General features: G+C 37.1%; 1 protein-coding gene across 1 annotated transcript in view; it reads left to right on the forward strand.

Moving 5' to 3' along the window:
* LOC148116651 (arf-GAP with GTPase, ANK repeat and PH domain-containing protein 1-like) overlaps positions 1–27,927 on the forward strand; it is a 1,231,127-nt gene that overhangs the window by 219,067 nt on the left and 984,133 nt on the right. The window contains 3 exon segments of the mRNA XM_087887143.1: positions 942–1,069; positions 11,167–11,322; positions 21,944–22,045. Coding sequence (XP_087743269.1) covers positions 942–1,069; positions 11,167–11,322; positions 21,944–22,045 — 386 coding nt within the window.

Genomic DNA, 27,927 nt, shown 5'->3' on the forward strand with positions numbered 1-27,927 from the left:
TATGAGGCCCAGGCCTTACCTGTGCCCAGGCGTATCACTGCCCATTCAACCCGAAGTGCTGCGACTTCGGCAGCTTGGGCTACCCAGGCTTTTCTGGAGGAGGTCTGCAGAGCAGCTACTTGGTCTTCCCCTTCACCTTTTGTACGTCACTACAAGCTTGACTCTTATGCCTTGGCTGAGGCTACTTTTGGCAGATGGGTTCTCCAGCAGGTTCATTCAGAACTAGGACTGCAGGCCTGGACTTCTGCCTCCCAGTAGGACATGGCTTTGGTATGTCCCATTACTAACTGCTGTTTCCTCCTTGATGGAGAAGGGGTGTTGGTTATTACCTGATATGCTCTTTCTCAGCTTAGAGGAAACAGCAGTCAGCCCCGCCCAGTTTATTCATCGGGACCTGGGATTTGGGGGGGTAGGGTTTTGTTCTTTTGTCTTTACAGCTCAACACGTCAGTCTGTGTCGACACCTTTGTCAAAAAGCTGGCAAGCAAAACAGGAAGAGGCATGGCTTAACAATTCACAGACTCTGTTCAAGCAGTTAACAGAGAGAGTTAACCCATTACTGATTGCTGTTTCCTCTAAGGTGAGAAAAGGCATATGAGGTAATAACCAACACCCATTCTATGTAATCATCTGATAGTGTAACATTTACTATCCAGATTAATTATTCAAAATTTCTTTTGAAACAAAAGATTCATGTAACATTTCTTAAAACAAGAAGAAATTAGCATCAGACTTTTTCATATTTATTTTCTGAAAGTACATATTATACTTAAAGAACTTTTTTGTACACAAACTAAATTGCCAGTTACAAAAAGCACAATGATAAGTTTCCTATCTTGGAGATCCATCATTTCAATATACATTACTGATTAGATTGGAAAATTGTTACCCAGTAATTCCAGAGGTAGAAACATATGTAATATTATTATTTTACCTTTACAGTGGCACAGAAGATTGTTTCAACCCAAAAAAAACAGCAGCTTTCAATAGGTCCTTGCAAATCATTACCAAATTCTCCAAGTCACTCATCAGTATGTTCAACCCTGGTCTCTGCAATACATATTAGCCAGGTATGGAATTACATTCATTTATTTTACTGGTAGATGAAGATTGGGTATAAGTTCTTTCTGTGATTCTGACAATGGATATTAATATTCACTAGTCCATTGAATGGTTTTAACTGCTATACTTGTTACCTGATTTAAATTACCGTATTTTTCAGAGTATAAGACACACTTCCCCCACCCTCAAAAGAGGGTGAAAATTTGGGTGCGTCTTATACACCAAATGTAGCCAAAAACATGAGGCATGGAGGCGGTGATGGTCTGTGGCAATCCCTGCAGCCTGGAACAGCTGATTGGGGGTATTCTGGGAAGCTGATCCCCCTGCCAATCAGCTGCTCATGCTGAATCAGGCTGTAATAATGTGGTGAAGCTGACCTGGCTGTTTGCTATTTGCTGCAAGGACTCAGAGTTTGCAGCAGCAATCACATCCAGAAAGCACACACAAGAAACTGATTCAGCAGGATTCAATAATTTCTCTCTATATATAATATAACACATGAAGTAAATATACAATACCAAAAGCAGATTTTTCCAATGTGGTAGTAAATACAAGCAAAACACAAGCAGAGGAGAAGAGTTTCAGTTTCAGTTTTGAGCAGCAGACTAGTTTAGCGCTCAGCACAGACTCAGAGCTACAGAGCTAAGCCACTCCCAGGCTCCTTGCTGTCTCCTTCCTTGTTGCTCACACAGCAAATACTGTTTCAGTTTCCAAACAGCCCTCAATTCTCTCACACACTTACAGGACGCTAGCCAGATGATACCAATGGATGCTGGTAGGCACAGGCATAATTTTTTTTCTTATTTTCCTCCCCAAAAACTAAGGTGCGTCTTATACTCCGAAGCATCTTATACTCCGAAAAATATGTAATGTAAAATGTGTAATATGTAAAATGTAATACAAATACATTTTATTTGTAAGTGGTTTATTTCTAAATTATGATCATTTTTAAAATAATCAGAAATATTCCCAAAGTAGGATACTTTGATTTTGCCATGTGATTCATACAGTAGTAAAACTGAAACATAGCGGAATGATTCTTATAATTAAATGCAGTAATTTAAAAATACAACTTGATTAAAAGGATCTCATGCAACAGAAAGAGAAGAATTGTTATATATTCTATATATTAAACTTTATATATTAAAATGGTTGATAGTAGCTGCAAATCATAGAATTCTGCAGTTGGAAGGGATCATTTTTTTTTATTTATTTATTTTAAATTTGATTTATATGCCCCCCTTCTCCGGAGACTCAGGGCAGCTTACAATGCGTTAAGCAATAGCCTTCATACTTTTGTATATTTATACAAAGTCAGCTTATTACCCCCACAAACTGGGTACTCATTTCACCTACCTTAGAAAGGATGGAAGGTTGAGTCAACCTTGAGCCTTGGAGAGATTCGAACCAGCAGTAAATTGCAGGCAGCTGTGTTAATAACAGGGTGCGTAGACCACTGTACTATCAAGGCTCTTTTTGCCACCGAGTTCAGTGCTAGAATCCAGATAGAAATTTGTACCATCTATGAATGATAGTGTCAGCATGAGATTTCCAGTAAAAGGAAACCCACCATCTCTCTGGATGATTGCCTGTGTTCTTGAACTTTTGTTACCATTACAAAAATACTCTAACTCAAACCCATTATTCTGTATCCTTCTGTCTGAAACAAGATAATTCTTCAATATGAGTTTTTATATATCTGAAGAATTTTATAATTCCTCCCCTCCACTCTGCCCCAATTATCTTTTCTCAAGGCCCTTCAGCCCATTCTATTTTTCAAAATCTTTCATAAAACATTGTGTCCATAATTGCACACAATATTCAAGACAAGATCTAATAAATACCTGTCAATGACTACTTCAGCTTCAACCACAACAATACACTAGCACACAATAAATACAAACTTAAAGTGAACCGCTCCAAACTCGATTGCAGAAAATATGACTTCAGCAACAGAATGGTCAATTCCTGGAATGCACTACCTGACTCTGTGGTTTCACCCCCAAAACCCCAATATTTTAACCTAAGACTGTCTACTGTTGACCTCACCCCATTCCTAAGAGGTCTGTAAGGGGCGTGCATAAGAGCACCAGCTCTATTTGTATCTATTTTATGTATCCAATCCATGTTTATACTTATTACCTAATACGTTCTTGACAAATAAATAAATAATCTTTTTTTAAAAAATGGAAGAGTGGAATGATTATATGGTAAAGCAATTCAACAACAGGTGTGGTAAAGAATAGAAAGCCTCGTGCTTTCTTTTGTAATTAATCTCAGCTTTCATTCCCCCCCTTCATTTCTGTCCTCTTCTGTTTCCCTTTTTGCCTCTATTGCCCCTATTAAACAATTACTTCATCTTTATATAAACAAATAAGTTACCATTCACATAATAATGTTCACAAAGTAGGAAAAAGTACATTATTCTATGTAATTGTATCATGAGCTAAAAAAGGGCAAAAAAGCATTGACAACATGGTGGAATTAAAGGAATCTTCCAGAATTTCACAACAGCCATCTAACTTATACATATTAACAAGGTATTATACACATTAATTAACCTTTCCCATACATGTACGGGTACTTAACCCAAGAACAATGACTTTTTCTGGTTTTGAATTTGTTAATGCAGACAAGAATTGCATTTTCCTTTTCTACAGCTACACTGCTGGTTATATTCATTTTTGCAATCAACTACTATTTCAGATCTTATTATGTCCAACCAGCTATTTCCCTGGCCTATATTTATGCATTTGAATGCTGTTCTTTTAAATTTCATTCTATTATTTTTGGCTAATTTCTCCAGCCTATAGAGATTGAGGGGTCCTTGGTGCTCTCTGAGCTTGCTTGTTTTCTTGCAGATGTTTCATTACCCAAACCAGATAACATCATCAGTGCTAGTAAGGAGTGCAGTTTGCTGTCAGTTTATATTCTAGTGGCTTGCCTGTCAGTGTTGGTGGGAGTGGTCTTACCCTAGAGATTCTTTGGGCTGTTTGCTGTTGGCTTCTTTGGCAGTTTCTTGATTGGGGTATTGTTTACCTGATTGTTGGTCTGATGTTAACTTTGGAGTTAATCGATGCTGATCTGGATGCTGATTGCTGTGGAGAGGTGCTTGGGTCTTTTTGCTCCTTTTTGGGCTGGGTATAGATGTTGTTAATGTCTATGTGTCTATAGATGGTTGATTTGTCAGAGTGCCAGGCTTCTAGAAATTCCCTAGTGTTTTTGCCTTGGTCTAGGATGGTCACATTTCCCAATTGAAGCTATGGTTAAATCTGTCTATATTTGTGAAATTAAAGAATTTTCATCATGTCTTCTGACTGCTAGTTGGTGTTTGTGGATGTGTTCTGCCAGTCTTCTACATAGTGGTTGTTGCAGTCCTTATATTGTATACAGTGTAATACCACAATCAAGAAATTACCAAAGAAGCCAACAGCAAACAGCCCAACCAAAGAATCTCTTAAGTCCACCCCTACCAACACTGGCAAGCCACTAGAATATAAACTGACAGCAAACTGCACTCCTTACTAGCACTGATGATTTTATCTGGTTTGGATAATGAAACATCTGCAAGAAAACAAGCAAGCTTGTTTTTGTTGACCTTGGGCAGTCACTCTCTCTAGACATAGGAAGAAGGCATGGGCAAAGCACTTCCGAAAATCTTGCCAAGAAACTCCAGGGACTTGTACAGACAATCACCAAGTGTCAACACTAACTTGAAGACAGACACACAAAAATATTCCCATAATTTTTAAGGATATCATTAAGAAAATAATAAATGTAGTGAGATTGTATATTGTGCCTACTTAAAATAAGTTAAGGAATTAATAAAAGCCAAGTTGTTTAAAAACAGACTTTTAAATTGGCTTCAAAACATTAAATAATATTCATCAAAAATTACTCATGAAATGGGGTGCCACATGATTCATTGTTATTACTCTTAAATGTTTCCATTATTGATTTCGAAGAAGAGAAGTAATATTTATCACATTTTCAACTCATAAAAAAACATAAAATCTAGAAAATAGAAACAAAATTCTTAACAGTCTGAAAATTGACCTGGAAATATCAGAATAAAATTTAATAAAGAGAAATGCAAAGTTCTTTACTTGAATCAAAAAAAGCCTAGAAACTTCATTAGGATAATAATGATTATTAATGGTTATCACATCACAAACTGAATATGAATCGGTAACCTATAGTTTTAGGTTGCATTGATAGAAGTAGTTTTCAAATCACAAGTAATAGCAGTTGTATTGTATTTAATATGTTAGCCACTATTTCAAGTTCTGAGTAACATTGGATAATATTCAAAAAACTGAAATAGTTGCAGAGAAGCAAAATTGAGATAACCTGGGAATTTAAAACTAAGTCTGATCAAGTTAATTCCCTCCTTATTAATTTCTATATAAATTCTTTGGTTACATATCTATGTAACAGAGAGTATCTGTCAGATCCCTAAAAGTGATACTGCCATTCAATTGGAGGAAGGGGGAGACTTGAACTCGATTTACTAGCATTGCCTGTGTCAACAGATATTATACAACCTATATCCTGGCGCCAAAGAGCCCTGAGATCCTCTTTACCTGGAGGAATGTTTATGATAGCCATGTGGGTTGTTTCACTTTAAAATATAACAGTGTGAATGCATGGTTGTTCGGGTTCTCAGGGAAACTAGGAAAGAAAGCATCTTCACACTTGTGTATTGGCTAAAATCTGCATTCTGACTTAAAGGGAGGGGTCTCTACTGCTTTAATCCTACTTGTCTTGCCTAAGGGTATTCAGATCTTGCTCTAACTGGGTGGCTATCACTTCTACTTAATAAAAGGGTCCTTTTAAACAACCACATTTCAAGAGTTTTTATTTTCTTAAATTGGAAGGAGAGGCAATCCATTCTCTCTGATGAAAGATTTCTTTAATTCCCTGTGTGTATACAATGCAGTTATTCTATCATTATTTATCACTATATAAGAACTAGCAGTGCTTATTAACTATGCTTAATAAACAATTTGCCATTAATTCTAAAGACAAAGCTCTCCTTTTTTGCAATTAAAAAATAATATCCTACGGGGTCATGATAGTGGGAATGTGATAAAACAAAGCTGAGTTCTTCAAGCTCATATGTAAAGCATTCTCCATAGTGAACCAAACAGTCTTTAGAGACTACTATTAAAGAAGTGGCTGTTAACAATCTTAATATTTATGGACCAAATATTTCACCTTGTTTCAGATAAATATATGATCCTCAAAGGAAATAAAATGTAAACGGCAATGTTTCTGCCAACTGTATATTCACAATCATTGTAGAATAATGGATGTGAATTACTAGAAAACAGTGTCCTTCTACTGTATTATTTTGTTTAATGTAGCAGTTTGATAGAGGAGACAATTAACAGAGGGGTAGTGGTCTCCTCTTTATAGGATGTGTGCAAATAGAAGTTAGAAAGTCATGCTTCTATTCAGGGTGGATTTGATTTAAATCAAACTGATTTAAATCACGATTTAAATCACTAGTCAGTAAGGCTTGATTTAAATAATAGTTTTCTACATAAAGACTAATTCTTGCTGGTATAACTTTAATATGCAAGTAGATGAAGATTTTTAGAATAACAACTTTTCATATTAGTTTTTTTATCCCCAGTTTAATAGGTTAATCATTCATATTTGGACAACTTTTCTGTTGTACTTAGGAAGGAGAAAAATAATCATTACCTTAATAATGACAATTTCAATAGATTTATTCAACTGAAACAATAACATTACAGCATATGTTATTTGCTTAAACAAACATCCATGTTTGTTAACTAATTTGGCTAAACAATATATATATATATATATATATATATATATATATATATATATATATATATGTCTTTGGTTATTCGGGTCTTCTCCCACGTAAAATTGGAAGTGTCTTGGCGACGTTTCGACGAAGTCTCATTCGTCATCTTCAGGCTGGTGTTCTCGGCTTCGTGCTCCTGGAAGCACGAAGCCGAGAACACCAGCCTGAAGATGACGAATGAGACTTCGTCGAAACGTCGCCAAGACACTTCCAATTTTACGTGGGAGAAGACCCGAATAACCAAAGACCTACATACAAACACCCGCGAAAACCTGAGAAAACAAATATATATATATTAAGAAACTTAGACTGTCAGCCCAGCCTACACATGAAAAACTTAAATACTGTCCTTTGTAGCTCACTCGTCATCTTCATCTTCTTCTTTGTTCATAATCTGGAAAAGAAAAACAAGCTTTCCTGCTTTATCGGGTCCCAAACGATTTCTCAATTTAGAATTAATGAGTCCAAAGGAAGAGAATATTCTTTTAACGCCTGCAGAAGAAGCTACTGCTGTTAAAAGTGAAATCATTACTTGAACAGTCTCTAAATCCAAATGCTTAAGTGACTTCCACCAGTTCACTGGTGTGACTTTCTTTAAAATATCTTCAGCAAACATATTTCTTGAATGGTTCCCCCTTAGCTTTGAAGTTTATTATAGTTGGCATTACAGATGGATGATTGCTGGATACCCATGTCATAGCTAACTCCTCTTCCTCAGCACTTAAGTTTTGACCCTGATACTGGATATTGACAATATTTGCCAAAAAATGAGCTGGCGACAGTACTTGTCTCATTCGTTTTTTTAATGCTTGTAATTTAATTCTGTCCATGTAGTTCTGTTTTTAAGTGTTCACTCAGTTCCTTCCAAATTTCAACAGCATCAGCAATAAAACAGCTATTTTTCTGTATTTTGTTTAAAGCTTCAGAGATGGGTTTCAGGATGCTCAGCATATGTTCAACATTTCTCTTAAGCCCAATGTTGAGAATTTTGGCCGTGACAGTGCCATCTATTTTATCTCGATTTTCTTCACAAACTGTCATCAGAATAGGCCAGTTCTTGATATACTGCTCAAAACAGTCCACCACAGAGTTCCATCTAACATCTTGTGGGAGTGTTAGCTTGGTTCTACCCATCCTTTTCAGAGCTGCTGCAGCAAAATGATTGTTATGGAAGTATTTAGTAATTTCAACAACATTAGTCTTTATTTCTGGAACACTTAAGTCTTTGACTAAGAGGTGCAGCAAATGAGCACTGCAACCATATGTTATTAGCTTTGTATTCCCTTCCTGCTCTTCTAAATTTCTTCTCATCTTGGATACATTTGCAGCATTGTCTGTGACCAAACTGCGTACTAGACATTTGAATTTTTGTTCACATGTTATTATAGCTTTTACTGCCACTTCTTGTAAGTATTCTGCTGTGTGTGCATTTCTTGACGTATCAATTGTTTGTGCAAGGAAGACTTTTCTTTCTTCTGTTGTTTTACAAGCACATACAATAGGATCATTGTGGACATTACTCCACCCATCAATACTTAGGTTAACAATTCTACCCTCCAGAGCTGTTGCACATTGCTCCATTTCTCTGTCATACACTTTATCCAGCAGTTTCCCTGCAACATCTGCTCTGCTGGGTGGACTGTATCCTGGTCTCAGTGACTGAACCATATTAATGAAATGTGGGTTCTCAATCAGATGGAAAGAAGAGTTCGTTGCATAAACAAACTGGGCAATTTTTTCATCAATTAACTCTTTTTCTAATCTGCTAGTTTTTATCACAAACTTATCTATAGTGGTTCCAGGAGGGAAGGGTCTTTTCTTTCTTTTAGGTGATAGTGATATGTGGCTGTGGATGTCTGATGATGATGATGCTAATGAAGCACTATCCTGGATGGATAACTCTGAAACTGTAGAACAGGAGGATGGTGATCTTGAAGGTGGATAGTTTCCAGAATCCATGAATTCCCCTAAACAAAAAAGTCAATGCTGTTATTTTATTGTTTATACAATTTCTGCTTATTGTACACAGCACTGCCCCAAAAGGAATATTTGCTTTTCTTCATAACTGTACCAAATGACAGTAACATGCAGTAATAATAAGAAATATAATTTTGCTCAAACATGACAGTTCAAGGCAGTCTTTAGAAATATGATTCAATAAAAATGTTTACCAACCTGAAGATCCTGCCTGTTCAAATGTGTTTCTTTGGTCATCTTCATCACAGCACTTCTCATGATGTTGCTTCATTCGGGCCACCAGGTCTTTCATTTCTTTGTTGCAGTGTTTGCAGTTTGCACGCATGCCTGCTTTACCGATAGGTAAAGGAACTTCATTAAAATATTGTCAAACTGGGTCTCTTTTACGGCCTGCTGCCATTATAGGTTTTTTCCTCCAAGGAAAGAATGTGATAAACCTCAGGTCATACACACAAAAAGATCCAAAGACTTGTCTGTCTGTGGCTGTGCAGTATTGTGCTCAGAAAGTTTCACTTTCATTTTGTACTGCTTGTCTGCTTGCCTCTTCCTCCTCACACTTAGTTTCACTTTCTTCTTGTGTAGATCTATTCCACTCCAAACAATCAGAAAAATATTGTTTCTATTCTATTCACTGAACTTCTTGAAACTTAGCTCTGAAGGGGTTGATTCTGTATTCATAGGTTTGTAGAACAATAGGATTAAGGTCTTTTTCTCAACTCTGTTCATGTTATAACATTTTTGCTGTGAAGAAGAGGCATGTGATCTCTGCTGAGTCAAATTCAGTTTTGAGAACTGAAAAAGTAAACCAAGCATCTGTGATAATATCTTGTAGGCAGAGAAACTGCCCAATAATTTTACAAAAACCTCTGGAAGAGCATGACATTGTGAATGGATTAATGGGATTTATTTACCAAAAAAATTAAACATATACAGCCTTATTCTACATAATTAAAAAACTAATCTTTATTTCATGATGGAATAACCTTTGGATGGTAATATATTTTCCTCAAAAAGCATTTTATTTAAAAAAATCTGATTTAAATAAAAAAAACCCGATTTAAATAAAAAAAACTGATTTTTTTTGATTTTTTTAAAAAAATAATTGATTTTTATCCATCCTGCTTCTATTTAGATTACTGATGGATATGATGGCCAAATAGCTCTGTCTAGATCTATGAAGGCTTGAGGACTTTCTCTGTAATTTCTTCTTTTCTGTTTCTGTATGTGGCATACAGTTTACCACTCTGACTATAAGAGAACTAATAAATGAAGGAGTTATTTATGTAGTGGTAAAGTAGCTTGTATGTCTCAGTGACACTATGAGCTATGCCTTTGAGAATGTGCACATTCCCAGAAGGGTCACTCTTAAGGATCAGACCAAGGATGATCCATTGGAGAAGGAAATGACATAAAAGACATAGAATAATTAAGTTCAGATAGGACTGTGTTCCCCCTTCCCCAAACACTGAGATACAATGGGTCTGGGTCTGAGTGATTGCTGTTTACTAGACAATGTTATCTTATGGTGCTGGCAATTGTTTTTTGTATGCTGGCTTTTTTTGTTTTTTGTTTTTTATTGCCATTGATGTGAGCGGAATGAGACTTTTTGGCTCTGTCTCTTCGCCTTGCCTGTTTTGCCTTGAGGTTTTTGCCTCTGGGTTATTAGCAACAAACTTTTCTCCTCGGCTGACCCTCTGCCAGTCTTTTGCCCTGGCACAATAGCCACGACCACTCCCTCCCAGGCGCTTCACTGCAGCCCATACACAGAAAGAGGTTTCGTCCTAGATTTTTCCACACCTGGGACAGTTAGGGCCCAACAAATCAGCTAGAGGGGGAAGGAAGGAAGGAACAGCCTTAATGAAATGGGAGGGAGAAGGAGGGAGAAGGAGGGGGGGACTTCCACTTCTGGCTTTGTTTTTGAGAGAAGGAAGAATCCTTTTCAGGCCAGATATCCAAGTTTTCTTTAGTTCACAGTTCTGACATTCCATGTTCAAATGGTACACATGTATCTGCTATGTCAAGATTTGTTTTATCTTTGGCCACGTCAGCCATGCAGCCTTACATGGAATAGAGGGAAAGGAAAAGAAATGTGAAAATTAATTTAAGAGAAATATAGACGGAAACAATCTTGATTTAAAGATTGCCTATTAATTCCAAGAATTTAATGACGGAGAGTGATGTTTTCTCTATACAGAAATTCTATATATATTTTAAAATCTTGTGTTATAGTAGGAGATACAATCAAGAATTTGATTTTCTTTCTGCTAAAATGGATTTTAGTCATTGCAGACCAGTAATGGAGGAGGGAGTTTAAGTGATTATTCTTCCTCTGTCCCATCTACTCCAAGCACCAGTCAGAAGGAACTATGAATTGATGTGCCACCTACTACTAATACTCCAACACCTGTTCATAAGCAGTCCAAGTGCCGGTCTAACCTTTTCACAGTGAGTTGACAAAAATATATTTATTTAATTTATATTACCACTGATTTCAACAAGTGACTCTGCTTGTTTGATCATGTTTCTCTAATCAATTAATCAATAAGCTAACTTCAAAAACCATCTTTGAAAGTTGGTTTCTCCTTCCCTGTAGTTAAGAATAACCTCAATTTGGATGCATCTAAATTTATTTTTTCTTATTTTGTATAATGTTTACCATGGTTCTGGGTGAATGTAGAGTGAGGGAAAACAATAGTCAGTTCATACTTCCATCGCATACTAAATTCATATTCATATTCTACCTTTGAAGCAGGGGTGAAATGCTCCCGGTTCGGACTGGATCGCCTGATCCGGTAACGATGGCGGCGGGTGGTTCAGAGAACCGGTAGCAAAAATCCCTGCCCCCCCCATGCCCAGCTGAGCCACGGGTTCATCAGAGGCTTTTTAAAAATTATTTTTAAAAGCATTTTTTTCTACAACTTCTTGGCCGAAAAAATGCTTTTAAAAGTAAAAAAAAGCCTCTGATGATCACGTGGCTCAGTTGGGATCGTCAGAGGCTTTTAAAAGCATTTACAACCTCAGAGGTTGTAGAAAAAATGCTTTTAAAAGCCTCTGACGATCCCAGCTGAGTTGGCTGATCGTCAGAGGCTTTTAAAAGCATTTTTTTACAACCTCTTCGGCTGAAGAGGTTATTATTATTATTATTTATTTAATTTATATACCGCCCTACTCCCGAAGGATTCAGGGCGGTGAACAGCCAAACAGTAAAAATACATAGATATAAAATTTAAAAACAAAGTAAAATCGAATTAAACAAATTTGGCCCAAACATATTAAAACCCCAATCATTTAAAAACCAATTAAAATTTGCGTAATTTAAAAGAGGGAAAAGATTAGGGCAGGCCCGCCTGGTGGAAGGTTGTAGGTAAAATGGTTTTAAAAGTTTTTTTTTTAAAAAAGGTGGCCACGCCCACTCAGTCACATTACCCCCACCACCACCACCACCAAGCCATGCCCACAGAACTGGTAGCAACAAATTTTATACTTCACCACTGCTTTGATCCAGCGAGAAGACGTTCAATCATATCATTTGATATGGCAGACCCGAGGCTGTGTCAGCCCACAAGAGGATTGAAAGGAAATATTATTAACAAACTGTGTCTATTTTTGCCAGTGAGAAATTCTTCCATGTGTGGTGATTGAACCTGTCAAAGTAGGTAAATCTGGAAACTACTTAGCAAACGTGAAAAACTCTGATAGAAAATTAATGGCGACTGACAGAGGCGAGCTGTGACTCATCAAAAAGGAAACTGCCGAGAGAGGAAAGCAAAAAGTTACTGCTGGTTACGTACCTGGCTCCCTGCCACGTGGCAGCGGCCTTGCCTGAACTACTCAACATTATAGCCGCGGTGGCGATTGATACCCCTAGGCTTATGGTCATGGGGGACTTCAACCTGCCATCTGTCGGTGAGGCGTCTGAGGTGGCTCAGGAGTTCATGGCTTCCATGACGGCCATGGACCTGACCCAATTAGTTCATGGCCCTACTCACATGGGAGGAAACACGCTGGACCTGGTTTTTGTCTCTGGTCAGTGGCTGAGTGGTCTCGAGATAGGGGATATAGCGGTCGAGCCCTTGTCATGGTCAGATCACTCCCTCCTTCGCTTTGACCTTCGAACCGCCACACCCCGCCGCAGGGAGGCGGAACCAATGAGGTGGTTCCGCCCCAGGCACCTGATGGACCTGGATAGGTTCCAGACGGAGCTTGGGCCATTTCTTGAGGCTCTGGCACACGGCTCAACTGAAGACCTAGTGGCTGCCTGGGATAGGGCGGATGCTGGAGCTTTGGACCGGGTCGTGCCTTTGCGGCCTCTAACCCGGCGTCGATCTCACCTGGCTCCCTGGTTCACCAAGGAGCTGAGGGAGATGAAACGCTGGAAAAGACGCCTGGAGAGCAGTTGGAGGGCCAGCCGTTCTGAATCTGACCGAACACTGGTAAGGTCTCATATTAAGACCTACCTGGTGGCAATAAAAGCGGCAAAGTGTAACTATTTTTCCGCTCTTATTGCATCATCAGATAATCGCCCGGCCGCCCTGTTTCGGGTGACCCACTCCCTGCTCCACCAGGAAGCGCGGGAGGACCCCTTGGAGGGTAGAGCCGAGGACTTTGTACAATATCTGTATGACAAAATCGCTCAGATTCGGGAAAATTTGGACTCTGACTGGGTAGATTCGGGAGGGAGGATGGAGGCAAGTCTTGAGAATATTACCTGGGAAGAGTTTGATTCTGTGACTCCGGAAAACATGGACAAGATACTGGGCAGACTGAGCGCGGCCACATGTTTATTGGACCCGTGTCCCTCCTGGCTGGTGCTGGCCTCTTGGGAGGTTACACGAGGTTGGCTCCAGGGGATTATAAATGCTTCCTTGAGAGAGGGTGCCTTCCCCGCTGCCTTGAAAGAGGCGGTGGTGAAGCCTCTCCTCAAGAAGCCTTCCCTGGACCCAGCAGTGTTGGCTAATTACCGTCCAGTCTCCAACCTTCGCTTTGTTGCGAAGGTTGTTGAGAGTGTGGTAGCGCGACAGCTTCCTCAGTACTTGGATGAATCGGCTTAACTAGATCCGTTCCAGTCGGGCTTCAGGCCTGGATACAGCACGGAAACGGCATTGGTCGCATTGGTAGATGATCTCTGGAGGGCACGGGACAGGGGTTGCTCCTCTGTCCTGGTCCTATTAGACCTCTCAGCAGCTTTTGATACCATCGACCATGGTATCATGCTGCACCAGTTGGAAGAGTTAGGGGTGGGGGGCACCGTGTTGCGGTGGTTCTCCTCCTTTCTCTCTGATCGGTCGCAGTCTGTGTTGACAGGGGGCAGAGGTCGACCCCGAGGCCCCTTGTATGTGGGGTGCCACAGGGGTCAGTTCTCTCACCCCTTCTGTTCAACATTTATGTGAAGCCGCTGGGTGAGATCATCCGTGGTTTTGGGGTGAAGTACCATCAGTACGCTGATGACACTCAGCTGTACATCTCCACCCCGGACCACCCCAACAATGCTCTTGAAGTGATGTCTCAGTGTCTGGAGGCCGTGCGGATCTGGATGGGGAGGAGCAGACTCAGGCTCAACCCATCCAAGACCGAGTGGCTGTGGTTTCCGACGTCCCGATATAGTCAGTTGGTGCCATCACTGACTATTGGGGATGAGTCATTGCCCCCCACGGAGAGGGTTCGCAACTTAGGCATCCTCTTGGACTCACGGCTGTCTTTAGAAGAACACTTGACGGCTGTGGCCGGGAGGTCTTTTTATCAGGTTCGCCTGATTCGCCAGTTGCGTCCCTTTCTGGATCGGGACTCATTAAATACAGTCACTCATGCCCTCGTCACTTCACGCCTGGACTACTGTAATGCTCTCTACATGGGGCTCCCCTTGAGGAGCACCCGGAGGCTCCAGCTGGTCCAGAATGTGGCCGCGCGGGTAGTTATGGGAGCAGCATGGCTCTCCCATGTGGCTCCCCTCCTGCGCGAGCTGCACTGGCTCCCTGTGGTCTTCCGGGTGCGCTTCAAGGTCTTAGTTACCACCTTTAGAGCGCTCCATGGCTTAGGACCGGGGTACTTACGAGACCGCCTTCTGCCACCAATAGCCTCTCACTGCCCAGTACGCTCCCATAGAGAGGGGCTTCTCAGGTGCCATCAGCCAAACAGTGTCGACTGGCGGCCCCCAGGGGGAGAGCCTTTTCTGTGAGGGCACCCACCATCTGGAACGAGCTCCCCCCAGAGATACAGAAATTCCGGATCTGCGCACTTTCCGCCGTGCCCTTAAAACATTCCTGTTTCAGCAGGCCGGCCTGGCCTAACTTTCTCTTTATATTGCTTTTGATTTTATTTTAAACTGGGATGTCTTGAATTATCTAGGACCAGAGTGTTTAGTATATTTTAATTGGTTTTTTAAAACGTTTGTATTACATGTATTTTTATCGTTCGCTGTTCACCGCCCTGAGTCCCTCAGGAATAGGGCGGTATATAAATTCAATAAATAAATAAATAAATAAATAAAAAGGAAATAAGAGATTATAAGTGTGATATTGAAAGTGGGAGAGTGTAGAATAATGGTGAAAGAAACAGAAAAAATTTACATTTTGGGATTTAATAGAACCATTGGAGATTGGAAAAGAGACAGATTAAATCATAAATTAAGGGGTGACGAAGAAGTATACGAGAGACAAGGAATAATACAGAAGGAAGAGACGAATCAGACGGAAAGATTTGGAGATCGGGAGAAAGCGATGCCGGAGAGAACATTGGTGATTTTAGTGAGAAAAGTGGAGACAAAAGGGAGTGACTGAGCCTAATTGGACCTTATTGGTGGAAGTAAAGACATCAAGAAGAAGAAGTAAGAGAGTGTCAAAGAAAAGAAAGGGGGTTGATACATTATAGAATTATAAAAGAAATGACTAGCATTACCACCACAACTTTAAGAACAGGGAAAAAGGTGGCCTCAAATCTGACGGTGGTGACGGTCTCCCTGTCAAGCCAGAAAACAATAGACATGATGCTCTCAGTGGAAAAATCTAATACTAATCCATCTGTTCAAATGATGCAATCTACATTGGTTACAATACAGTACACTATGATGAAACTTCAAGAGACAATGTTTAAAAATCATGGTGACCTGAAATTGGATAGATGTTCTGTCCCCGTCTCCACACACACACAAACACAGCCAGCCGAGGGTTAAGAAAGCACTTGGCACGCACACAGGTTGTTATCTAAAACTTGGCAGCTATATGAGCATCGACTGCCAAGGGCTTTACTTCATCAGATAAACAGAAAATACATACAAATTGCAAATAGTCCAGTTCAAAACAAAGAACCTTCGGCAGATTTAGGCGTTGTTCAAGTGACTAGCCAGAGTTAGTTTTTGTTCGTCACAGAGTCTTAAACAGCCACCACACTCTCTTATATAGTCTCTGGGGTGTGGTCCAGTGACTCAGTTATAATCCCTGGCACGCCTCCTTAACTGCTGCAACCATTTATCACGCCTTCGTTGGTGTGGATCCAGGAACGACAGATCACCTCCCTCGCTCTCATCGGAGACACCTGGCTCCTGGCTAATCTCCTCTTCCTCGGACGGCACTTGAGGCAGTGCCAGAGGGGAGGGGCCTGGAGAGGGAGGCCTGGCCGACTCCTCTTCTTCATGTTCGGAGCCTTCTTCCTCTGATGAGATAGGCTTGGAGGGCGGGGCCACAACAATATATAAACATTATATACCAAAATGGATTCAATTCAACAGGCAATGCAAAAAAATGAACAAAAAATTAAATCAGTCAAAATGAAAACAGAACAAACTGAAAAAAAATTAGAACAGGTAGACCAAAAACTAATGGCAGTAAATAAGGATTTTGAAAATTCTCTGATAGATCTCAAGATGGACCGAGCCTCTTTTTATTTGAGGTTTCAGAATGTAATTGAAACAAAAGAAGAGAATTTAGGGGAAATAATGGCGGAACTGATTGCTGAAGCCCTGCAGAGGGATAAAAGAGAGATTAGGAATGAATTTGAAGAAATATACCGAGTTCAAATAATTATGCAAGACGTCACCACTTCCCAAGAGAGGTACATATTAGATTTGCATGCAAAAAGATCTGTGAGGATGTATACAAAACTACAAGAGAAGAACCAATATTCTATAAAGGGACAGAAATTATAACACTAAAGCAGATTCCTAGACGGATACGAGAACAAAGGAGGGATTATAGGTTCCTGGCATCACTACTGAATATAAAGAAAATTTTATTTAGGTAGATCATCCCAGAAGGAATGATAATAACTTGGCAGGGGAAAAAAAAATAAAACTGACAATTTAGACAAAGCCCAAGAACTATTCGATCACATTGATCATTCAATCGATTGACAGGGGTGGAGAAAAGCTCAAGCAGTAGAGAGCAATTGGAGATAGCTAGTACAAAGATTATCCCTTGAAGAACAAATACAAGGATCTGGAAGTGAGGAAATGGAAGAAAGAACTAGGGTGACAATGGAAAACCAAGATGAAGGAAAGGAAATTAGGATCAGACCACAAAGAACTACTAGGACAACCAGAAATCAGAGACCAGCAGACAAATAAGAGAATAGAGAAAAGAACCCAACTATTATCAATAAACATAAATGGATTGAACAATCAGATAAAAAGGAAAAAGATACTTTCAAAATTAATGAAACAGAATGTAGATATCATATGTCTTCAAGAGGCACATATTAGAAAACAAGATAAGAAATACCTGGAATACAACAAATTAGGGATATCATTTTTTTACAGCCTACATTATTACATGTGTCTAGAAAACTCAATGTTGGTTTCCTCATTTTGCCTGCATCCCAGCTAAATTTGGGACTGCCTGACATGAGCAAGTATGCAGTTGTTTGCAATCTTCTCCACTTGTAGATAATTTCCCAATTTCCCAATGTTTCATGTCCATTTGTTTGGCAATCCTTTTGAATCCCTTCTCAGTTTCATGGCCGTGTAGAAACTTCTCTGAAAGACTCAGAGAGCTAGGCATAATAATACAAACACATCAATAATAAAGAGTACATCCAACTAAATATTTGAGGTTTCAGTAAGTTATCCAGTTCCTATCTAATAATGTTTTAATCATGTTCTGGTGGTTTGGATTCTAATTGTTAAGTGTTTGAGATAGTAATCAGTATATACGGGGTATTTACTTTTCCTGCATGAGAAACTTTCATTTATATTTATTTTAGTTGCACAATGTAATAGTGCATATGTTTGTTACATTATATCCCCCTTTTCAGTATTGCTGAAATGAAGACTAAATATTTGTATATTGAAATATGTGGAAAAAGTCAAACATTCTAATGGGGTGCACTTAGTTTTTTATATGATTGCATAAGTAAATGATTGCCCAAAAGTCTGTACATTCATATTAGATTTCAAAAGAAAAAACTTTCATAAACTGAGGAGCTTGGTTAAAAAAAAAATTGAAGAAAAGGAAGCAGTATCTATTGGCTGTGTAATTTTACTCTAATCCACTAGATGTCAGTGGGAGTCAAAGAATATAGCATAAGTGAGGCAAACTGGGAAAGGATGGCATTTAAAACTATACTTTTTTATTCAGTCTTGTTTAGGAACTTTTGGAAATAATGTTCAATATATCATGGGGTTTCAATGAAGAGAAAATTAGGTGAGAGACATGGATTCTTTTAAACAACTTTCTGTCTATAATTCAGCATACAGGTTTTACAGAGATGCTGTTAATTTTCAGAATTAATTTTTGTAAGTTCTAAGAAAAATACAGTAAAATGAGGTACATTTGAAATAAGAAAAATCAGAAAATAAGACATTGGGTTTTTATACTAGCTTTGAAGGTTTCTGTTTCAAGGTTTCTCTTTCAAGGTTCTGTTTAACATATTGTAAGAAAATATTAGCATAGCCATTCTTTTATTTGAATAAAAATATTGTAGCACAGCAAGGAAATAAAACTGAGAGGAAATTTTACAAAAAATTTTTTTCTGGCTTACTCAGTTCTTGTCAGCAGTACCAGAATTGTCAAGGGCTTCAAAATTTCAGTCTTTTACATTGGCAGATAAACTAGTATTAACCTACCATATATCATCAGTGTTTATAGATTCTTGGAAAAAATAGTATTTCTTAATATTTCTTTTTTTTTTAAAATATAGTTTTGGAAAGTTGTTGGTTTGGAAAATCAACAAGTGGCATCATTTTCTTAGTTATTTTTCACTTATCTTCTGAAAACTAAGCAAAATTAAATTGTGACTAAGCAATTTGAAACAATCCATACAACACAGCATTGTGTAGACTAGAGGAACTTAGAAATAACGATGTTAAGGAGGGATTGGAGAAATAATTATACAGTGCAGAGATTGAGTTGAAGGGTGAGAAATGACCACAGAATAACCCCACCTTGATTGTATTAGTGTAATATAGGACAGGGAGAAGCTTGGATAACTTTCAGGATTGTATTGTTTTACCTTATTCTAACAAAGCACTATTCCTGTAATCACTGTGGTGTATATCTCTCGACTGAGCCTACTTTGAAGGGCTGATGCATTTAAGAGTAGAATAGCATTACTATTAAATACTATTAATTATACTATTAATTATAGTATTAAAATAATGGAAGTTAAAGGTAATAGAAAATAGCAATAATATTCTGATAGTTGTCTCTTGCTAAACAGTATTTTCTGCCCAGGGAAAATTATGGTTTAATTCCTTAGATATTAAACTTGAATACCCAAATAACTCTTTTTATTTATTAGAAATAGTTAATACTGGGTTCACCAAGCAAAGATTTTTTTTACTTGGCTGGGCAAGGAAACTTTGGTTTAAGGCAAAGAAATGATGTGATTTTCCTCAGTGAGGTACTCTGAATTGCTTCAAAGCTTTAACTGTCTATTGGAACTGCTGGAGAAGGCAAAACAGCTGCTTTACTCTCTCTTCGAAGAAAGCTGGAGGCAGGCTCTCTGCAAGCTTCAAAAAAGTCCTCTATATTAGAAATAATTGAAACAAGTCATCTTTTGGAAGAGCTGCAAAACCATAGTTTCCATATCTAATTACATATATGGTGGTTTAATCACTATTACTATCACTTCAAGAACAGTTATAGTAATAATTAAATTTTTATTCTTGTGTGTTATTTTACAGGCACGAATGATGTCAAATATTCTATTCTGTATTGATGCTGCTTCAGTTGTAATTATTATGAATTCACTTTTTCTGATATATATAAAATTATAAAAAAATGTTCTACCCGAAAATCTTAAAAAAACCTCTTGAAACATGATTATGTATGCTGCTTCAACCAACAATTTTTAAGTAGGTGTACAAAAGTCGTTGCTGGCATACATTATTTTATACCATCATAATGTAGAAGGCAATAAATAGTAATAGGTATAGTAGCAGTTCATAAAATTATTTTTTTATCATAACGGATATAAACATAACTGTTCCCCAAATTTTACAGCCATGACTAAAACATGATAGTTATATTTGACACAAGGCAGTAAATGGGAAACATGAACCACTTCTGCTTATAATATTTATATTCTTAATTTTCCAGGCTTGAGAAGTGTGTCTGTGTGTGAACATAAAAAAGATAAAATGCTTGTTGTCAAATAGATAGAGTAATTCCATCAAATAATTTTAAGTAAGTGATTTTGTCAGTTTTATGGGGAAGTTTATATTGTAATATCTGAGTTCGTAGTAATTTTGAAATGGGCAAGCTCAAAATCATAACAGAAAATCACTGTAGATTGAAGTTTATTTTAGAGTGAACTTTTATTATTAAAAAAAAAACCTTATTAAAATATTCAAAACTATCACTCTGAACAATTTTCACAATAATATTTTGTTTTCTCTTTGAAGAGATGCTGTTTTAGCTACAATATTATAAGGGAAATATTTTTAAACAAAAAAATGACTAATAAAAACATAGAAGGCTCAAGCATTATATTGATTTGATTTCCTAATTTAACAGAAATTTTTGAGAGTATGATTACTCAACATGACTGTCTAAAGTTCTAGCTTAGTAGCCCTATGGATAAATCAAGACAGAGTAGTGCAAGCTGCTGGTTCCTAAAGGAATGCATTAGTTCAAAAGAAAAAATGTAAGCATAATTCTTAAACTATGTATCTAATGTTCTTAAGATGTTGTCCTTTTCTTTTAATTTATTCTCAGAAATATGAAGATAGTTTTGTTTGGAATTCAGATATGTATTCCTAATGTGGATTAAGACACACTCTGAATATATTGTAGAAAATCTCTATGGTTTTATATCACTTGTGGTTTACTAGCATTCAGCTGTGTGCTGGATATCACTGGCACATAAACTTCATTTATGATTTGAAAAAGTTTCCCCATTTTCCATATTGTGTGAGTAATGTTCCTAATGGAGTGAAGTTGCCAGTATAGTTTTTAAGGAGGATGACTTCATAATAAAATAAATCTGTCACTTCTAGCTTTACTTAGCTGATAATAATAGAGGAGAATATGAAGTTCTCTTTGCATAGGATTAAATGTATTTGTTGCACAGCAGTGAACAAGTAAGCAAGGCAATTTTTGTCACATAATTTGAAAAGGGGTGCTCTTATTTTTTTTAATTACTCAGATAAGGTAGTTATTTATTCTTAAAACATTTTATTGTATCTTATTATGTCTGTGACTTCTGTTATTGAAGAAAGTATGCATAAAAGAGATAACTAGTATTTCTATTTTTTATACTTTGTCAAAGCAACTTGGTCTTCTTAGTGTCGTTACTTTGACTTTGATGCTGTCATCTGAAAGTAGTAAAGAAGAAAAATTAAATTAAATTCTAATGAAAATCCATAAACACTGAGTTAATAGTGTTTTAAAATCTCATCAAATGATAATAAAGTATATACACTTATCTAAGAAATTTCCTGTGTGAAAAGATATGCAGTTTGAGGGCATTTTTAAATCCCTATTGTATTAAAGAGTTAAAATATTTATATATGTGTGTATGAATGAGAGACAGAAAGAGAGGGAGACATTTTATAAATATAAAATTTACAATTTAATATGTGAATGTGGAAAAATGAATTCATGTATTAAGAGTGTTTATTTTGCTTCTACCCTAGTCTCGGAAAGGGAGTGGCCCAGACAAAGAAAAGAAAGGATTGGAGAACAGAGCAGATAGTATTGGAAGCGATCGTGCAATCCCAATTAAACAGATACAACCTGTATATATGTGTGAATGATTTCCTGTACTTGGAGGTACACCTTAGGTCTTAAACACCATAATGCTTGACTTCTGTGCCAAGATTTATTTGATGTGCTGTGATGAATATTGAAGTCACTCACTTGACATCAATTAGAAGGGGTTCCTATGTGAATTAAAATAAGATCATTAGAATAAGAAGAGGGAAAATGTGACAACAGGCCTAATGAAGTGCAGTTTGCTGGCCTGCATATGGAGTGTGCTTCTAGGCTGAGCTGGCTTCAAAGTCTGTCTTTGTAGAAAATGCTTTGATTGGACCGTTTGCTGCTAGTCTACAAGGATAGATCAGATCACTGTACAAGAACCCTTTGTGATCACAGAAATAGCCCGATGTGGCCCTCATTTGCAGAAGGACATCTGAACATTGTTCCAGATTGATTTGCAGAAATGAGATAGTTAGATTTGAGTCAGCTGTGTACTTTTATTTGTAGATTGCTAATAAAGGAATTGTAACTTTGGATGTTTTTATATAAGCAAACATTTACAGCCATAATATCTGGTCTTAATTAAACATCCCTATTATAATATAGGATTTCAAACTAAGGAATTCCTTTTGTTTGTTTGACTACTAGTATAACTGCATTAGTGCCACATTCCTAAGATACTGAATATGAAAAGAATTGCATATCAAAAAACCCTACTTCGATCTTATGAAATCATGTTTAACTGTTCTAACACTTAAAATAATTTTCAATTTTTACATATCATAATTGGATCAGTAATAGTGAAATATTGAAGTCATATCCCTTTGATTTCTGTTTCCTAGTTTTAAAAGCTATTATAAAGAAATTGAGCCAATCATTCCTACACAATTCCCATAGGAGAGAAGTACAGAACTTCTGATTGTAGTGATATGCTAAATGTTATCAGAGATTTTATAAAAGATATCTTATTACATACTAAAGGAAAGATTGGAATGAAAATCTCAATACAATTTGTTTATTAAAACTTAATGAACAAATTTATGAAACATCTGGTTCTATGGCCATTAATCTTGATTAATGTATATGCCCTACATAAACTTAAATGCCAGCTGTTGGGGAGCAATAGTGGAAAGAAGATGTAGTTTTAAGTCCATGTTTTTTTCCCAGAGTATACTAGCTGGCTATTGTGTAATACTGAATGCTGAATTAGAGAGGCTCCTGGCTTGATCCGGCATGGGTCTTCCTATGGCTTTTTCCTATGTTCTTAGGCTATGTTGTACAGTTTGTTAGGAGATTCGTTCTGTGATTATAGGAATGCCTAAGCAGCCTGAGGCTCATCACCAAAATTAGTTTTATTGTCAAAATCCACCAAGGATTTTGCATGGAGACAATAGTTAGGCAGTTCTCTATGGCCTAAGTCTATCAAGGAAATAATGAATAAGTAAATTAAAGTATCAGTCTTTAAATTACCCTATATCTGTAAAAAAAATTGCTCATTCTGAGAACAACAATAATAGTAATCTTTTCCTCTTTTTTTCTACTAACTGTTCTCTTTAATCAATTCAGTTTAATCCCCATCCTTCAGTCTTTATACGTAATATTTAAATTAATATAATACTGATTTCCACCTCAATTCAAAAGTACTAGCTGGCAGTTCCAGGACCTGGGTTGTGTTCCCAATTGTAAACGATGTAAATGTTTTCATCATTAAATATTCTTCCTTTTTTTTATTGTATGCTATGTGGTTTGCCATTATTTTTTATTTAAGCCAAGACACTTTTTGCTTCAGAGACAGACATGTTTGTCTTTAAATGCTTTAAATGCTTTAAATGCTGCCTACCACTTGAGAGTTGTTATTAAGTATAGTTATTAATTTGGCTGTATGTTATAAAAAAATAAAAGATATTCTGGTGTTTTTCTTCATCTCTAGATCGGAGGAAGACGATAAGCAATGTTAATTTCAATAGAACAGTAATTTAAGGCTAAATTTATTATAAAAACTGAAGAATTTAGAACTGTTCTTTTTTAAAATAATACTTTCTAATTTGGTCAAACTTTCTAAAAAAGAGTGAAATGTTTAATTTATTTTAAGTACATACAGTATATGCCCAATCTTCTTGGAGTTGGATGACCTTAACAAGTACAATAAATAAATAAAATAACATACATCAAATACAAGGTTTGTTTGTCAAGCAAGAATCCTTTCAAACATAGGCATATTTTGGCAAGTTATTTATATAAAGCTGAAAATCATACAGGAAATATCTGATTTCTACGGTTCATGAATTAGGTTCACCTAGAACACTTAATTAAATTAACCACTTTCTGGTTCATAAACCAACCAAATATGCTGGATTCCATATAGCATGCTAAAATATGAAGAAAATAGCCAACCTAAGTTTGGAATCTTGAGCGAATATAGTTTTTGTGTCTCTAAATTATGGTGTTACACAAACTTATTCATGTACAGCTTGTTTAATGATCAATTACTCAGCAGTCATTTTAAGTTATGACAAACCCCCCCCCCAGCTACTTATGACCACATTTCAAAGTTGCGGCAGTACCCTCGCTGTTATTTGCCTTTTTGACCAACTGCAGGGATGCTACAGTTGTTGGGCAGATGTTGTGGGGAAGTACCAGTGGGGGCTTCCTGTATTTGAGTCTTCCAGCTGATAAATGAGGAAGGTCAGCATATATCGGTAGGAGTGAGTTGCTCATAATTTTTCTGTATTCCCTCACTACTGCACCTTGCCTGCAGTGCTGTATGGCTCAGAATAGGAAGCCAGCAAGACAGTGTGGTTTTAATATATCCACTTACAATTCTCATGGTGTCATTGAGTCTGGCATCTAACTTACTAGTATGGCAGCTGTTGAGCCATACAGGGGCACAGTATTCTACTGTGAAATAGACCAACCCTAATGCTGATGACCTGAGGATGGCAGTTGAAGCTCTTCATTTAATTCCACATTATTTCTGGACTATATTATTTCTAGTATTGATTTTTGCCACTGTACTCTCTAAGTGTATCTTGTAAGAGAGAGTCCAGTCCAATGTTATTCCAAGGTACTTTGGATGGGGATCATAGGGGAATAAGTGGTTGTTTAAGTAGACTTTCAGTAGACCTTAAATGCACGTTCATTTAACAACTGCATCATAATTACCACTTGCAATTTTAATGAACAGGCTTCATTGTGGTCATAAGCTATGGACTATGTGTAATGGCAGTATGTCATATTTGCTACTGCTTATTTCCTTTTGCACCTAAAATTCAAAAGAATCATATCAGGATCTTACATATGGGTGATTCAGAATTATTTTTTAATATTCCACTATGTTTATTAAATTATACTCCAGGCCTCCAAATCTGTGGCTGCATGAGTAAAGACACTTAATTATATTTCTCAGTTTTATAAAAGTCCTGTTCAGGTTCTAACCAATATGTTTTTATTAATATCCAGTTTATGGAATAGATATATCAATTTCAAAAGAGGAAACTTGATTTAAGTCAAACTTTTAACTTGCTTCTCTGCTTTGTTATATTTTGTGAATGTATACAGGTATTCATTTCCCTATAATCTTACAGAAGCTGTTATTTTACAACAGACTCTTAAAAAGACAAGATTTATAGAAAGGAATTGTGTGGTTTGTTTCTGCTTTATGCTTTATGTCAAAACTCTGCCAGTAGGATATATTAAAATAAAAAGTTCATGACCAGAAATATAAAAGCAAGAGGCACAGCTCAGCAGTGAGTGGGCTTGTCATGTATTAATTTTTCATTGCTGTGGAGAATTGTACGTACATAATCGCTTGATTGCAGTGGGAGTTAGCAATCTCCTATGGTGTCATTTGCATAAATCTTGTTAAGTCAATGGCAGTTAATGAAGTACAAATGAGCCTGGAGAAGGTGACATGCAAATCGTGGGTGGCAGATGGGAGGTCTGTTTTTGGGATGGCAGCTGTGTGCTAGTTCCCCTTTATTTCTTTCTAAATTGGAGCATAAATAAATACTAAAAATTGGCCTTTAATGCTTGGCTTTGTAAATTAATGTATATTTGCATTATGTCTTCAGCTTCCATGCGCTGAAAATTATACAATACAGTAAAAAACATATATGATAGAATTCATAGAGTACTTACTAATTGTGCAACAAATCCTGAATTCTTATCAGACAACAAATCTAATGAGTGCATCAGCTTCTTACGATTTATTTGTAAACTTGCATTCAAAACAAAATAAGAATATCTCTCTAAATTTATCAGCAGAAATTTTCAAGATGATGAGAGTACCCAAGGACTAGGGATGTGTAAATATAGTAAATAGAATTCTATTTACAAGGAAAAATAGAATCTAAAAATGATTTTAGTCAATTCACAGGTTTCACTGTTATATTATCATCCAAAGATTACACATTTATTTTGTCCTTCAGGATTTCAAGCCATTGGATCCCTCCTACTTTCCAAGTTGCCAATGGATCTGCCTTCTGGCTTTTTTTTAAATTTGAAAACTGTTGTGCATATGTGTGTGTAATGGGGTTGTCAGAAAAGTTATCTGGAAGTTAAATTATTAGATTTTTTGGGGGGGGGACATTTCAGTGAAGCAAAGTTTGTTCTTCACATTCTCTTTACAATGTTCATTGTAATCTTAGTTTGTAATCTTTTCAACAAATGCCAGAAATTTGGTAAAAGCAAAATAATAGACATCCAAGCTTAAGTTTCAAAGCTGGTTTTATTTATTTATGGTAAATGGAAATATGATTTTCTGATGTGTTTTAATACCTGTAGCATTAAATTGAGGTTCTTCAAAAATTTAGAAATATGCCCCAAATATGCCAATTAAAATAGAAAAAAAATGTTTACTGTGCAAATTTCTTTTGTTGTTATAGGAAAATTTTTTCCCTTCATCTTTAATTTTGATGAGGCTAATTAATTTAGGGGTGGGGAATTGTGCTGGGTGGGAGTATGTTTGGGGATTGTTATGTGTGTTGGACCTGGTCTTTGGGTATTAAGTAAATTTCGTTGTATGGGTATACTGTGTATACACGTCAATGACAATAAAGTTATTATTATTAATTCACTTACTATTATGTATGTTCATGAATATCCTAGAAAAGTCAAGAATGTTCTATCATTTTCTGCAATATACTGTGGTATCTCTATATTCAAATATTCTGTCAACAAAACAGTTGCATTTAAAAAACTATAGTATGAAAAGTTTTTATATGCAGAAAATTAGTTTCTAGGGGGCATGATGGCTCAGTGGTTAATAACACAGAGCTTGTCAGCTGGAAATCTGACAGCCCGGGTTTGAAACCTATGTGCCATGTGAGCTCCTGTTACTTGCCCCAGCTCCTGAGCAGTTTGAACCTAGCAGTTTGAAAGCATGCAAATTGAAGTAGATAAATAAGTACCACTTTGGTGGGAAGGTAACAACATTCCGTGTCCCTCAGTGTATAGTCATACTGGCCACATGACCACGGAAAATGTTTTCATACAATGCTGATTCCCTCACATAAGAAATGGAATGTGCACTGCCTGCTAGAGTTGAACTCAACTGGACAGGGAAACCGTTACCTTTTGTTGGAAGAAAAATCCGGTCCGGTTCCAAGCTTGGAAAAAGATGCTAGAAATAAAATGGAGGCTGATTGGAAAGAAGGTCTCTATTCATTTGATTTCCAAAAACTTCAGTGACAGCATCAAATGTTTCTGGGGTGGCTGACCCCTTGGTTTAGGAATGGATGGATTTTTATAGGGTTCTGAGATTCTCTAGGGGGTTGTGCAATGTAATGAGCCTTGTGACTTGCTATTCCAATGGTGGTGGGTTAATCCTATTATGTCCTAAAGGTCATATCCTGTTCTTAGAATTTGGGTGGGGGATGTAAATTCTTAATCCCATCAGATGGAGCTGAAGATGTTTTGTTTA

The sequence above is a fragment of the Pantherophis guttatus genome, chromosome 1 (assembly GCF_059756535.1).
Source record: "Pantherophis guttatus breed Tessera chromosome 1, ASM5975653v1, whole genome shotgun sequence".
Lineage (NCBI taxonomy): Eukaryota > Metazoa > Chordata > Lepidosauria > Squamata > Colubridae > Pantherophis > Pantherophis guttatus.